We start from the raw sequence: 17155 nt of genomic DNA on the forward strand, positions 1-17155 counted from the left end.
TGCGGGATACCTGCATGAAATTCGGTACAAGCCAAGCTTGTAAATGTTGACATAGACCCTGTGTCTTCTAGATTTTCCTCAAACATGCCTGAGAATGTATCAATGATGTCCTGCCATTTCATGTTGACATCTTTGTCTATGAACATCTTAGTGTCTTCGTAGATAGGGAAGCTCATAGACACTTGCTCAATTGCATATCCAGATGCACTTTCAATGGCGTCCTTTGACCCCGCTCTCTTGGAGGCAATTGAACCTATATTGTTGAGAGACGGACGAACACCTATGATACCTAGAGACATAGAAACACTCATGGCAAGAAATTTGTCATTTGAAAACCAAAAGCAACTTGGGGACCAACATGCAACATACCCTGGTGCCTCACTGGGAAGATTACAGAATTTTCACAGGGAGGCTAGGAGACTGACTACCGAAAATGCATAAGGCACAGTTTGGGCTGTTAGGGGGCTAACTGAGTGTTGGGACTACATAATGAATAGTCCATTTGGGCCTCATGAGGACTGAAACTATGCAATGTACAGTTTCAGTCAGCAATGACAATGCAAACTAGCAAACTACATTACGTAATTTCTAGGGCCAGCAAGGCACTGCCTCCGAGAATTCTGAAAGGCAACCATAGAGGTGAGTGTTGAGCCATATTTGCACACTTTTTGGATGGAAGGCATAGTCTTCACTCTCAGAAATGTGCATTGCTAGCCGGGAAAGGCAAGATCTAGGTCAAATCAACCTAGTCCTGCCAACGGGCGACTCAAAACATGAAAATTTTGGAATGCATGGTGAAGCTTAAGTGTAAACAAGAGTGAATGATCATACACACGAAAAGTGAGTGCGAGATTCAGAAAATGGGGAAACAAGCATGTGTGTAAAGCGAGTCGCCACAACAACGACCGTAAGTGCACAAACAATGTCATGCATGCGACAATAGTGAGATGCAATGAAAATCTTGAAACAATTCTTCTACAAGCTAACATACATTAAAATAATAGAAGGAATTCAACAAAACCAATCAAACAAAATTCATACAAAGAGAAATATAAAAAGCGACAAAAAAGAAGAAAAAGACATGAAAAGAAGACTTACCCAGAAAAATCTGAGCTGGATGTGCCAAAGACTCCTAGAAAAAATGTGGGATGTCAGAGCTCCAAGATTGATGTGAGGAATGCACTCTGAAGTGTCAAATAAATAATTTTGATAAGGATGAGGCTTATGACGTTCATGCCACAAATCTAAGAAAAAGTGACACTTGGAGGGAAGTTTCTAAAACGATCTTTTCATGTAACCTCTAGCTGCTAAAAATAGATCCCTAAAATCTAGGCATGCTTTTTTGCTTTTTGATTTTTGCCTTTTCAGGAAAAATCAACCAATGCATGCAAATCAGGATTGCTCAATCCTAGTGGGAACTAGTCAACTTGAAGGCACATGCAACAGTCTACAAGCCTAGGGATGAAATTTTTGTAATTTTTGGGCTAAGAAAGATTGGTTGTCCCTCTTGCATTTCACAATTTTTGGACCCGAACCCCGGCTATCAGTCAGAATTGTGCATTTTCTGAGTTGAAGCCCAATGTTGGGCTGGATTGTGCAGTTTTCAGAGGGAAGGTTTCCTGGCTCGGTTGCACATTTCTAGAGCCTAACAGGGAGGCTAGCTATATTATGTAATTTCTAGAGGGAAGGTTGGTTCCCCTACAAAATTGTGCAATTTTCTAGCTGAGCAACTCATCCATAGAAAAAGAATAAGTCTGGAATGATAACTTGTGGGTGGGACATAAAAAAGATGACAAGCATAGTCTGGTAAGCCAATGAAACCCTGTTGAAGCTTATGTATATGGATAGTGCAAGACATGCTACTAAGGATGGTTGGTAGGGAGGCTCCAAAACGAAGCTGAGGAAAAAATTTGGAGGGTGGTTGTAGCCACTACAGCAATTTCTAAGACACGGGTATAATTCTAGCTCTCTAAATGTACCTTGTTTCATGAAAAGCAAGTATAACTCCTCCAAAAGTATTGTTCAGTTGTCAGACCATCTTGGTTTCCACACTAGCTTTATTGAAATGTGTATCACCTTCCATGCTCTTCGTCGATCAAGATAGATTCCGAGCCAAGTCAAACAAGTTGTTTTGATTTGGATGAAGGGTATATCAATACACAAGCAATATGATAGTCAGAGTTCAAGTTTCATCTTTGGTGTTGCTCCACTTCCAGCAGGCCTAGATAGTACCCCTGCAGAGTCACATAGGAACACAAGAATTTCTCTACTGCCAATGAGCCTTGTCATACCATTGCCGAGTTACTTGCATCGGCTCTCTGCGTAGGCAAGCCTTTCTCTTCTTTTGCCTCATTCATTTTTTATAATTTTTCACATTTTCATTTTTCATTTTTCGTAACTGTGCATAACACTTATTTATTTCACAGGAATAAGAGGGATCCTAACTTATTAAGAGCAGAAGAGGTTGTTCCTTCAGAGAATTATTTTGTATATACCTCTCACATAGTTGTTAAGGTTTCCCCCCTCACCTTACTCTACTTGACTGAGCTGACAAGGGTTAACCCAAAAACAACCAACTAGAGTAGGTGATACTAGTTAACACACAAGCAATGTGCTTTCATCAAGGTTCACTTCGAACATAACATATTTTCCATTTGTCTATCATTGATTGAAGACATCAAGTTCTACATAAAGAGACATGACAACAAATAACCATGTATTGATAACTACACAAGTCCTCTTATACTTCACCCTTCTTGCTAAGAGAGTCGCATACAGTTTCATGCTAAACTAACCTACGAATGTAAACAAGAAAACAAAAAAACAAAATAAAGAGCAAAGGAAAATGCAAAAGCAAAGCATGTAAGTGAAGCAAGAAGGAAAGAAAACAAACAAAAAATCAAGGAAGTAAACGTGCATCCAAGCAAACAAGACAAAATCAAACACTACTCCCACTCCTAAACTAATCTTGGAAGGGCCTACTCACGTAAAGCGATACTTCCACTACAGGCACTCATGTATTGGTCAACCCATGTTGGTGAAGGTATGGTTCACAAACAACATAGTAAGATGAACCAACAAACATGAAAGATATAATAATTAAGAAAAACACACTTCCAGGTTAAATGCATCCATAGAAAAGAAAAAAGTGAAATTGCATGGCATGCACTCTATGGACTTGCCATGGTGTTGTGCTACACTACGTGAATATGTTAAGCATATGCACTCCCTTGACTATGACATGCAAGAAAACGCGAGAAACATAGACAAATTGCATCACGCAAGTGTGCATTCTGTGTAAGATTCCTCTAATGCATGAGCGGTAGGATCATGTAACTCAAGTGGAGGGTGTGAAATATGTGGGTTGGATTGATATTCAATGCATACATATGAGTGATGGGGAGCCTTGGGTGTTTCAACAATTTCTTGATCGAAAGTGAAACCAACCTCAGGCTAACCATCAGCTCGGGATGAAGTTCCTCGACAGTCTGCAAGGTTTCGACTTCGTTGACAGATAGATCATCATAAATGAGTGGCTTTGAAAGATCAATAGTGATAGAATCATCATCGTGATCAAACATGGGAGTAAATGGATCACGACAGCTAGGATTATAAAAATCAAGGATTTCGTCGACATCCTCATGATCAGATAAATCAAATAGAGGGGTATATGAGAAGCAAGAATGTTGACCCTTTGCATTTATGTTATGAAACCAACTCACAAAAAGATAGAAAAGATAGATCAACGTCTCAGAATTCACCCTCTTCGAGGGGACAACCTCCTTTACATTACAAAAATGAACAATTCTTGGATGGTACAAATGACAAGACCTCCTTTCTATATATAGGAGTCTAAGGGGTCATAATATAATGAGAGCCGACATAACAATAATAATGTAATGGCACAATAATAACAATAGTGGGCTTCTATGGGGCACAATAATAACCATATGGGGACTACATGGGCACAACAATATAATAACGGCGTTGTACTAATAACAATAAGGGGTTACACTAGTAGTATAGGGACCTAGCATGCCCCACTCCTTCAAAAAGTGTTGTCCTTAACTCTTGAGTAGTTATTGATGCTTCTATATAAAATTCTTGTCCTCCCATGTGGAATCTTTAGTAGGTAAGTTCTTCGACTTGATGATATACTCTGAAATTGATCGATTTTGTATCGAGTTCTTGTTTCTGTGACTGCTCCAGGTTCCAATATGTTTTTCCTTCCTCGTCAAGTTCTAGCAATATTGTTTGAGTTGGGATCTTTTGCAACTTTTGAATGAGTGGCCACACTTCTTTTCCATTCATCTCTTGCTTCTTTTATCCAATTTGGTTGGATAATAGAAATAGCACAAAACAATGCTTCCACATCCTCATCCTTTCTTGAGAGAGCATATGTAACAACATTTTTCTTCCCTTTTTTGTAGATGATTTCAAATTCATAACCCAACATATTTATGACCAATTTTTTCTATTCTTCTAAAGATAATATTTGTTCTAAAACGTATTTAATACTATCATGATCCATTGTTACCTTGAAGTGTATTCCCATTAGATAAGGTCACCATTTCTTAAGTGCATGTAGTATTGCCAACATTTCCTTCTCATAAATAGCTTTCTTGAAATGTAGTCGTAAAAACACCCAATTTCCTCCATCAAAACTTCTTTCACTACGATGTTGATCTACCTGTTGCTTCATTTGATTCTACACCAAAGTGGCGTTATCCTTTAAAAGTTGGAGAACTTAATGCTCAATGTGATCTTTCATTGCTTGAATCTTTTTGTTCTTGATATGTCCTTCTATCTTGAGAGTTTGAGGAGTGGTAATTTCTTCCAATCCATTACAAGATATGGTCGGATTCATTTCTTGATGCTCGATGTGATCTTTCACTTCTTGAACATTTTTCTTCTTTATATGTCCTTCTATCTTGATAGTTTGAAGAGTGGTAATTTCTACCAATGCATTACAAGATGTGGTTGGATTTATTTCTTGATGCTCGATGTGATCTTTCACTTCTTGAACATTTTTCTTCTTTATATGTCCTTCTATCTTCATAGTTTGAGGAGTGGTAATTTCTACCAATGCATTACAAGATATTGTCAGATTCATTTCTTCTTTCTCGATGTGATCCTTAACTTCTTGAACCTTTTTCTTCTGGATATGTCCTTCTATATTTAGAGTTTTAGGAGTGGTAATTCTTGCCAATGCTTTACAAGATACAGTCGGATTCATTTCTTGATTCTCGATGTGATCTTTCACTTCTTGAACATTTTTCTTCTTGATATGTCCTTCTATCTTGAGAGTTTGAGGAGTGGTAATTCTTGTCAATGATTTACAAGAAATGGTCGAATTCATTTCTTCTTTCTCTGGGGTTGGTTCTTGGTGTATATTCTCTTCTTTTGACATTTCTTGATCCTTTTCTTCCTCCTCTTCACACTCAATGTAAAATAATTTCTTCTTGTCACACTTATGACCTTTAATGTATTTGTTATCACAATTGTAGCGAAGCCCTTTTGCTATTTTTTCTTCAAATAGTTGTGGTGTCAACCTTGTAGGTTGTGGAAGGCTAGGAGAAGCAACACTTCCATCTTTATATTTGTGAGGGGTAGACTTCCTTGTTGCCATAATTTTTCTTTCCACTTTTCTTTCCAACCTGAATGCATTCTCCAATGAATTAGGTTCCCAAAGATGAACCTCATGTTGAATGTTATCCTTTAAAGTCCCTATGGAGACATCAATCCTCCACTTCTCTCGAATATCATTCTCCCTTATATTCAATTTTTGAAAGTCCTCAATGTGATCTTCCATTGAACACTTTTGTTTGAGATTTATCAATTGGCTAAAGAAGTTGTTTTTCTTTGTATCATCATAATGTGCTACCATTTCCTCTGTGAAATTTGACCATGTAACAAGTGATTTACGAGAACAAAGCCCTTTATACCATAAAAATTGATTCGATTCTAAATATGAAGATGCAATACGTACCTTTTTTAACAGTTTCACCTCATGTACATCAAAATATTGCTTCGTCTATAGTATTCAATTTACCGGATCCTTTCCATCAAACTTCCTCATATCACCTTTCTTGATTTTAGGGGCTCGATCTTGAAATGACTTTAACTCTGTAATTGCAGATCTCCCAGTTCTAAAATTGTGACCTGCGGTGAACCTCTACGTCATTTTCCAATGCCACTAGTCTGATCAAAATTGGAGTCTCCAAGAAAGGTTTATGCACAATCTCCCAGGATGACCTGATTATATACCTTTTCAGAAGAACGAACTTGTATGAAGTGCCACATGTCACTATTTCGATCTTTGGATCTAAATAATATACAAAGAAAACTACAGTCCGTCCTCTTTCTGTAACTTGTTAAGAAAGTTCAATCTGATGCTCAGAGGGACATCTATGATGATTTTCCCTAGGTCACCTATTTGGGATGTAACTCAGGTGCCTACAGAAACCCTAAATGTCTTAGCCGATATCTCTGAAACGATAGCGAAATAAGATATGAAATTTGGACCCAAAGTGCAAAACAATTTCAGCTCAAATGGGTTTTATTTTTAGATTCTGAAAGGTCGCAGAAAAAATGTTATAGTGAAATTTCCACGATGACCTGTTTGGAGCAGCAAAACCCTAGAATCCAAAGCTCTGGCATGAAATGTTTTGAAACCAACTCACAAAAAGATAGAAAAGATAGATCAACGTCTTAGAATTCATCCTCTTCAAGGGGGAAACCTCCTTTACATTACAAAAATGAACAATTCTTGTATGATACAAATGAAAAGACCTTATTTCTATATATAGGAGTCTAAGGGGTCATAATATAATGAGAGTCGACATAACAATAATAATGTAAGGGCATAATAATAACAATAGTGAGCTTCTATGGGGCACAATAATAACCATATGGGGATTACATGGGCACAACAATATAATAAGGGGGTTTTATTAATAACAATAAGGGGTTACACTAGTAGTATAGGGACCTAATAGTTTCCTGAAATGGAAGATGAAAAATCAAGTGGATTTTCAATGAATAATTTGTCCCCTCCGTTGTTGAATGAGGGACGGACATCGGTTGTGTTCTGCGAATGATCAATAGTAGGTTCATCCATGGAAGGATTGACACAATGAAAATCAAAGATAGCATAATCACCAAAGATATCAAGAAAAAGTGGAGGAGGCGCGGGAAGCAGGAGATCATCCTTCACCCCAAGTTGATGTTTAGGTTCCCAGTCATAGTACATACTCATCACAAATGAAAATGCAGGTTGGTTGGGAAACACCAACTTTGTCGATGGCTTGATCGTCATTCAAAACAACTTTAGAGTTTGGAATGAAAGAACACAAGATAGTGCAATCCAGAGGATGAGCAGAACATGAACATGAAGGCTGAGGTAACAAATGCATGTGACAACCCATTGGCTTTGCAACTGAATCTGTGCGAAAATTGAGAGATGTGATGTTGGGAGGATATGAAAATTGAACAAACGTTCATGCATGTTCTCCCACATCATGTTGTGGTGATCGAATTGTTTCATGAGGGGAAGGTAGACATTCATCTGTGATAGTGATTGTTTCCTCTTACGCTTACATAGATCCATCGCTGAAGTATGCCGAGTGGGGATTGAACTTCAAATTCATCTTACGATAGAATGATTTGTGAAGGAAATATTTGAATTTGTCCCAAATATATTGGAATTTTTTCTATTTTCTCATAGCTTCATATTGATGTACATAGAAGCACTGCCAAAAATCCATAGGTGATTCATGCAAGGCCTTCAGTTGTTTCAACATCTTTTTGTCAATGGTTCAAGATCAAAATGATGAAAAGTATATTTAATTAGATCACTGAAATACTTAAGTGAGTGCATACAACCATGAGGCAGGTTGTGGCACCATCATTGTGGGGATTCATGAAGTGTGTGTGAATGTAGCAAGATGACCTTGACTTCATGGAACTCATCTGCATCCTCAGGGAATGAAAGGAAGTCATGTAAGTACTCAGGTCAGGCCACTTCACCTTCACCATTGTACACGAATTCTGATAAGAGATCATAAAAATCCCTCGTGTTGACAATAGGTTAATCATTACATAGACATCACGGAGGGAGGAGTCTAATGATATCCATGATAGATGTGAAAATATTCAAAATAGGATGCGAGGACTCAACGTGTCATATGCCCCTCCTTCTAGTGTCAGAAATGTTGATGGTGCTAGACCCACCAATATGTCCGAGGATATCCCTGGCAAGAAGTCCCAACAAGACCTCACACCGTTTCATCTAGGAGTCCCTGTAGATGGTAGTACAGTATCGCCTCGACCATGGTTTCATGCAGAGGTGAGTAATATGTCCTTGTTGGTAGCAAGAATGTTACATGTGTAGGAATTCAAGGAAGCTCCATGAATGGCTCTAACACACAGAACAGGGGAATGAGTGTGCCCCTTGGAAACCTATGATACCATGTAGGTTGGAAGGGAACACATGAGCACAGATACATCACAAGCTAGAAAGAAGGTTAGCCAACAATCCAAAGTTATGGTTAAACGAATAACACATGTCGTTAAGATTCATACAAACATATATAGAAAAGTCCATACATACATGTGTAAACAAGAACGACATATATCATTAGAGTAATCAAGATAGATTAAAAAAGATAACAACATATGCATGAAATTTGTTGGGTTTTTTATATTAAGAAAGTGAAAGATCCAATAATATATACAACTATGAACAACCACTAGTCCTAACAATAGAATGTTACAGTCACTACTGTCTGGTCCTCCAAAGAGATATACTAGCTCTGCACTGTGGAGAAACCAAGGCTCGTTACAATACACTCCAAGCTTTCTCTAAGATACCTATAGGAAGATTGGCTCCCAAAAGCCTGTACAATGATCTATGAGTTTCTATAAATAAAAAAGGGTGGGGTGAACTTTGACATTCCCCTTTGTGAATCTTCACCTACACTCATGACTCTTCAACTACTACATGATTGTTACACTTACTATCGACACTTGGTCTTTCACTTTTACTAGATGTTACATTACAATCTGCACATGTACCCATGTGAGACAAAATAGGCTTGAGTAAGCCATGCAAGACATTACTAAGACTCAGATGGCTTTGGGAACACCAACTCTTCAACATCCTCATGATGATCAACTGTGGCGAATGATACCAAGCCTGGTAGTCCATTATGGTCTCCACGTGCTCAATAGTGATATCCTATTGAAAGCGAACTCTTGCCTCCATTGCATCTGGGTACATTCATTTGGAACCTACATCCAACTCATCTAATAACATGCGCATCCTAGTCTTGACTACAGTCAGGCCATCAACATACTGATGCATAGTGTCTGCGTTGATCTCCAAGTCTGCGTTGGTGGCTACGTGCATCACCTCATCAAAGTACATGTCCAGATCTAGTTGGACTTGGTTATTTGAATTTGCCTCAGTGAGTGTGCCAATGGATGGGATCGCATGTGTGTGAACAATAACATCCATGCTTCTTAACACCCGTGCATGTGAAGCCTACAAACTGGTGATGAGCTATGGGAGTTCCTCATAGTTTTGGATCTGACTCTGGATGCATGCCTTCAACTCTACCACCTTTTGCTTAATCATATTTAGCAAGTGAAATGGGGATCCTTTGTACCTCATTTTCCGTGTTTGCATGAGATTAACAATAGTATGTAGGTTTGACAAGATGTGTGCTCTCCTAGCACAGTGACGCTGCCCACCATTGAGATGGACAAATGACTTGTGAACGGTGATGAATCTGGAATACAACATCTGCATGATTGTCTTGAGGGATGGTACTTCATCTAGTATCGCTCTTTTCAACTCTACTTTGGTGGATGTTGTGACCTGTTCTCCTCCCTCCTTGGCTGGTTGTAAATCCTTATCCATGTGCTTGTTCTCTGCTATCAAGAATTGAACACTCGAGTTAGTGGATTTGGCATATGCTCTAGTAACATCAGACAATACTATTGGATTCTTATGCACATCAGATACGATCACTTGTTCGGCAAGCTGCGCAACTACACAACTCTCTCTTGTGAATCATTGAAATATATGTTATGCATCTTCGCTTCTAGATTGTCTACAAAGATCTCTATGTCTTCTTGATCGCTTGGCACTTGCTCTGCTTCCGGATCTGGTGAAGTGGGTAGGGTTACCTCTTGGTTCCAAGGCATGAAGTCAATATCCTATCTTACTCTAGCTAGACCATACCCGTGTCCATCTGCTCTATCATCTGTTCAACCTCTTGAGCCAAGTCCTGCTCCCGCGACTTCTCACCTTGTCTTCTCCATGCCACCTGCTTCGATTAGTCTATAACCTATATGGGTGCAATTTCGTCAATCTGTGCCTGTTGCACCTCCTTTTGTACTTGTTCCCATTGTGATTCCTTCTCTCTTCTACGCAACTCCTATTCTTCCTTGAGTTGCTTCTTCAACTCCTACAATTCCTTTTCTGTTTCCTCCATCCTCTGTTTCTCTCTTAGCCTTTATGTGATCCTCTTGTCGCGTTGTTGCCTCTTAGACTTAATCTCCAAAGCTTATTTCAACACAAGTTGATCTTCTTTAAACTTGCAACTTTGCTATGCCTCTGCGCTATCAAAAACCTTTCTCTTGCCTTTTTCACGCATAGTTCTTCTACCCTCTGCTGCTGATGATGATGTTGCTCACTTGGATGATGCCTCCCTTTGCTTTGCCAACCACTCTACAACTATGCCGACTAGTTCATTGAGCCTGGAGGAGTGATAACAATATCTCCATGGGTCTTCCTCAGGCCAATGACACACCCTGTGGATCCATGGAAATTGTACTCTCGAAAAGTGGTCCTTCACCAAGAAATGTGGGTCATATGGATTGAACCTTCTCCTGTCAAAGGTGAATCTTTTGAACTCCTTCGTCTCGGCCTTAGCATGCTTGATATTATAAATCTCTTACAACCTGATCCAAAAAGGAAGAGCGGGCCAAGGTGCCTTATTTTTCCTGTGCAGTCTCACCGATAACTCTGTCGAGATGTGATATGACACTTCTTGCATGACGAGCTTGTAAAACATGCAGAGCCTTCTTCATAGTGTACATCATATGAAGGTTCCAAGGGGTGAGGCATACCAATATGCTATGTCGATAAATTCCTCCATTTTTTCCTATGACATGCAAGGTGAATATTGCTCAAATATAATTTTGTACACTGAGGAGAACAACTGTATGATAAATCCACAGAAGCTGCATTCAGAGAACAATCTGCAATAAGTTTGCATAGAGGTTTCCAAAGGTGATCATGCCCAACCGAAGCCTGGGAACTGCTGACGGGTACATACTACATCGAGAATGTAGGCAGACATGTATATCTCCACTTGCTGACCCTTGGGTTGATATTGGGCTTCTGTCACCAATTCCTTCAACATGAGAGCCAATATGTTAGACTAGTTGCAAAGTCTTCCTTCGTTGGCCAGTTGGTCCAACATGATCACCCAACTTTGTGGGAAGGTCTTTATGCTCTCTTGGCCGTATAAGCGACATACAAAGATGACCAAGTACTAATATTCCTTCTTCAGTATCTTCATCTTGTAAACCTACCTAGGTGTTGTCCTGAACTTGGCTGGCTCTTTTGCCCAACTCTTCAAGATATCTCTTAAGTTTGCACTGCTCTTAGTTCTGCTGAAGGGTTTCTCCATTGTGATCACCGACTATGGCAAGTGATACATCTACAAGTACTTTTCCCTAAAGGTAGCATTCTATGCTCCACTGGTGCTTCTCAACACCATTGTCTTAGGATTGGTATGCAAGACAACCCAGTGGATCATGTCCGTGCATGGAAATGCGAGATACCTGCATGCAATTTAGTACAAACCATACTTGTAAATGTTGACATAGACCCTCTAGTCTTCCAGATTTTCCTAAAATGTGCTTGAGAATGTATCATTGGTGTCCTGCAATTTCATCTTGATATATTTTTCTATGGAAATCTTGGTGTCTTTGTAGATAGGCAAGCTCATAGACACTAGCTCAACTGCATCTGCAGCAGGGAAAATTTTAGGAACGCCCCCTAGATTTACATGTATAATAAATGGGCGAATCTCCATGGTATATAGGAAAAATGGAAGGCGATTTTATCAATAATATGATATGTATATATAATTTTTTGGCGAATCTCTCACCAGGCATGGCGAATATTTTACTCAATTATAAAATCTTATGTTTATTGAATACACAAATGAAATCATTGCATTTCTTTAAAATATATTTTGAAATCAAAATTACCGAAATTACATATCGATAACCTAGTGGGTGTAGGATAAAATTCACCTGTGCCATTCACAAAAAGCATGAGAAAAAACCTAATACTATATATAAAACCAAGAAATATTCAAATTCATCACTTCTAGGGACCTCGTAACCACCCTGCCAATACACATACAAAAGTATGTTCCTGTTTGCAATTAGAAAAATTACCCAAATTACAATCTGTTTACTCCAGCATATGTTGGAAAGTTATAGAAGGATGACTAGTGCAATCAATACAAATATACTTGTCCAATTTCTATGCTTTAACCATTCACCTTAAGATGTTTTTAAAATATAATTTCCTAAGTCTATTTAATATCTTCATTATCATAAAAACCAACCTATATCCATCTTAACTCCACATCTACCACTCTTAGGGGGATGAAATCTATTTATCCCTTTGAGCACTTGGTAGACCCAGAATTAAGATGGATATAATTTCCCCTTTAAATAGTCTATGCTCACATGAATACCATGGTATTACCATGGGAAATACCATGGGTTATCATAAACATGGAGCTTAAAATTTAGTATTAGTAATTTATAAAAATTAATAAAATTAATAGTTGATTTTTATTTTATTCTTTATTTTAACCAAGCTAAAATGTTTAACATACATTAAATTACAACATCCATTTTTACTCTTGATTGGATCAAATATTTTTTCACTCTATGCTAATTTGCATATCACGATATTTGATACCTCTCAGGGGTTAGTAGATCCAGAGTAAATATGGATCTATGTTGGTTTAATTCCCCTATTTAAATAGGCTACATTCCAGGTGAATACCATGGGTCAATACCATGTGCCATTTTGGTGAATACCATGGGTCAATACCATGTGCCATTTTTATTTTTATTAATACTAATATTAGGGTTAATAATGTTTTTTTGCATGGTATTAATAACAATCTAGTCCATGGTATTTGTCCCATAGTATTTTTCCCATAGGTTTCACCTAAATATAATTTTTTGGGTGTTTGTAAATATAAGGTAAAAAAATGTTTTATTTGTTTACCATACCTCTCGTTTATTTATATTTTTATTAATTTACCATACCTCTCGTTTATTTATATTTTTAATAATTTACCATACCTCTTTTAAAAATATGGTATTTGGCCCATAGTATTCACTTAAATAAAACCTCTTTCTTGAGCCTTCATAAATACAACGAGGGTTATGGACTAAATATAAAAAGAGGTTTTATTTATTTACCATGCGTCTAGTTTATTTATATTTTTATTTATTTACCATACCTTTTGAGTAAGTATAAAAAGACATTTTATTTATTTACCATACCTCCACTTTACTTATATTTTTATTTGTTTACACCCTTGCATGTATATAAGGTGACTTATGGAGCAAATATAAAAAATGTCTTATTTATTTACCATACCTCTCATTTATTTATATTTTTATTAATCTACCATACCTCTTTTATAAATATGGTATTTGGGCCTTTGGCCCATAGGATTCACTTAAATAAAACCTATTCTTGAAAATGGACGAATGGATTCACTTAAATAAAACCTATTCTTGAAAATGGGCGAATGGAAGGTTGTAACTCCTAATTTCAAGGGCTAGATTTACCTTTTTTACCCTCTCCCTTAAAATAAGGTGGGTTATTTGAGGTGATTTGTAAAAATGTACTATGATACAAAATATTCACCCACTAAAAATTTAAAACCCCTTAATTTCGCCAAAGGGCAAACATTCGCCCCTAAAATTTTTTATGATCTGCAGTTGCACTTTCAATGATGTCCTTTGACCTTGCTCTCTTGGAGGCCATTGAACCTGTGTTTCTCAGAGATGGATCAAGACTTGTGATACCTAGAGACATAACAACATTCATGGAAATAAATTTGTTAGTTGAAAACCAAAAGCAACTTGAGGACTAACATGCAACATGCGAGGGTTACTAACTAGCAAGATTGTGCAATTTTGACCCTAAGGTTGGGAGACTAACTGCCAAAAAGGCACAATGCACAGTCTGGGCTATCAGGGGGATAACTAACTGTTGAAACTATGTAATGCACAGTTCAGCCTGGCCTACTAAGGACTAAAACTATGCAATGCGTAGTTTAATTCATCAATGACATGCAAACCCAAAAAACTGCATTGTGCAATTTCTGGGGCCAGCAAGGCACTTCCTCCCAAAAATTCTTAAATAAAGCATGGAGGCTAGTGCTAGGCTTTATTTGCACATTTTCTGTAGGGAAGGAAAAGCCTTCACTCTTAGAAATGTGCATTGCCAGCCAGGCAAGGCAAGGTCTAGGCCAAAGCAGCCCAAACCTGCCGACAGATTGAGAACATGAAAAGTTCTAAATGCATGGCAAAGCTTAAGTGTAAACAAGAGTGAATGATCATGCATGAAAACAATGAGAGAAAGATTCATAAAATGGGAAAACAAGTATATGTGTGAAGTAAATTTCCATAATGGCGATCGTTTGTGCAGAAACAGTGTCATGCATGCGACAACCGTGAGATGCAATGAAAAACTTGAAACAATGGTTTATAAGCTAACATACATTAAAATGATAGCAGGCGTTCAACAAAACCAAGCAAACAACATTCATACAAAGAGAAATACAAAAAGCGAAAAAAAAGTAGCAAAAGACATGAAAAGCATACTTTCCCGAAAAAATTTGAGTTGGATGTCTCGAAGACTCCTAGATGCAATGTGGGATGTCAGAGCTCCAAGATTGATGTGAGGAATTATCTCTGTAGCATCAAATAAATAAATTTGATAAGGATAAGGCTTATGATGCGCATGTGACAAATCTGGGAAAAAGTGACACTTGGAGGGAAGTTTCTGAAATGATCTTTGCGTGTAACCTCTAGCTACTAAAAATATATCCCTAAAATATAGGAATGTTTTTTTTTTTCTTTTTTCCTTCTTAGGAAAAAGCAACCCGTGCATGCAAACTAGGATTCCTAGATCTTGGGAGGAACTAGTCAACCTGAAAGCACATGCAATAGTTTGCAAGCCTGGGGATGAAGTTTGTGAAGTTTTTGGGCTGACCAAGACTAGTTGTCTCTCTTTCATTGCGCAATTTCTGGACTAAAGCCCTAGCTGTCAGTCATAATTGTGCATTTTCTGAGATGAAGCCCAGTGTTGGGCTGGATTGCGAAATTTTAGAGGGAAGGTTTCCTGGCTCGATTATGCATTTCTAGAGCCGAGCAGGATTGTGCAATTTCTGGAGGGAAGGGTGGTTCCCCTCTAGAACTATGCACTTTTCTAGGTGAGCACCTCAGCTAGAAAAATGACTAAGTTTGGAATGATAGGCTGTGGGTGGGAGGAAAACAAGTTGACAAGCACAAGCTAGTAAGTGATTGAAACTTAGTTGAAGCCTATGTACTTGGACAATGCAAGACATGTGGCTAAGGATGGTTGGTACGGAGGCTCCAGAATGATGCTGAGGAAAAAATTTGGAGTGTGGTTGTAGCCACTACATTACCTATCGACATGTACATCTCATTACAACCTAGTGCCATGCAAATTATTATCTTTAGTCCAATGTTAGAGTGCAAATTCTTAAGCATGACTTATTGAAAAATATTAATCTTCTAGTGGAGTTTCGATTTCAATCCTGGAAACAGTTGGTGTTTATGATAGTCATTATTGTTCTAATCGAGGGGATTTAGATGTTTTTAGAATGATTTTTGTGGTGGTTTTGTTAGTTTTTATATAATTAAAAACATTTTAGCATATGTTAAGGATCGGAGATGGATTTGATTCATTAACATATTGTAATGCTTTTCATGTGTGGTATTTCCAAGTTCTTTCTAATGATATTGACTTGCTTCATCCCCCAGTTGAGCTAGAAAAGCGAAAGCACAAACTGAAAAGGCTTGTGCAATCTCCAAACTCATTTTTCATGGTACCGACTAGCTTGAGTGTTAATTGTTGTTTTCACATTAGTTTTTAGATGCCTGTTTTCCTCAACTCAAAATTTATTTTGCAGGATGTAAAGTGCGAAGGTTGCTTCAACATGTGAGTAGTATCTGCTGATTGCTTTGTATACTGTGATTTAATTTATTTTTTCGTTAGAATTTGTGTCATCTGAAGTTGTAAAGTTGTGTTAGTATTTTCTCTAAACATCTTAATTGTTGAACCATGCAACACTACTATTTTCAGTCATTCACATATGGTTGTTGTATGTGGGAGCTACCAAACTATTGTATGTCAGCCAACTAGAGGAAACAAAATACTAATTGAAGGCTGCCCTTTTAGAAAGAAGGGTGATTGATTGATTTACTCTTTTGCAAAAGGATTACATGTGATGGGTATTTTCTAAATGTGGTTTTTACTCATGGAATTACATTCTTGAGAGAGGAGGGGTTTTCCAATAGATTGTCAAATTAAACTCTTAGTAACTAGGTAATTTTTGAATCATTGTTTCGTAGGTTTACCATATGTTACATGGTGAGAATGACTTATCCTATGTAGTATAAGTTTCATAGATATATAGAATTTTTATGTTTGTTTAAATGCTCATTTGAACTCTTTAAATCATGTGTTTTGATTCTTGATGAAAATTTTATTAAGAAAATATTCTTGATGATGGAGCTTTTATTAATGAAATATTGCCATGCATTTGGTTCTTGTTTTGTGTATATGGTATCAACTGATAGATTTTTTTTTTTTGAATTCTTGTGATTTGGGTATACTTCGTTGTTGGTATGGTCAACATGAATCATATTCATATAGAGGAACTTTTATATTCGAATGGTTGCAGTGGGTATATTGATATTCTCGTATGGGTTCTTGAAAGGTAAAATAGAAGACAAGTAATTGTCAACATTGAATTAATTAATTTATGATAGTGTCTAATTATGTATT

General features: G+C 37.5%; 1 protein-coding gene across 1 annotated transcript in view; it reads left to right on the plus strand.

The window, feature by feature from the left end:
- Positions 1–16562, plus strand: part of LOC149213100 (small ribosomal subunit protein eS27y-like) — a 58472-nt gene extending 41910 nt beyond the window's left edge. The window contains exons 2-4 of the mRNA XM_089388923.1: positions 16020–16193; positions 16278–16306; positions 16436–16562. Of these exons, the coding sequence (XP_089245049.1) occupies positions 16020–16193; positions 16278–16306; positions 16436–16562 (330 nt within the window). The remainder of the gene's footprint in view (positions 1–16019; positions 16194–16277; positions 16307–16435) is intronic.
- Positions 16563–17155: the final 593 nt, after the last annotated feature.

This window comes from Pinus tabuliformis, chromosome 1_1 (assembly GCF_031772625.1).
Source record: "Pinus tabuliformis cultivar Carrire ecotype Pingquan chromosome 1_1, CPIR1, whole genome shotgun sequence".
Taxonomy (NCBI): Eukaryota; Viridiplantae; Streptophyta; class Pinopsida; order Pinales; family Pinaceae; genus Pinus; species Pinus tabuliformis.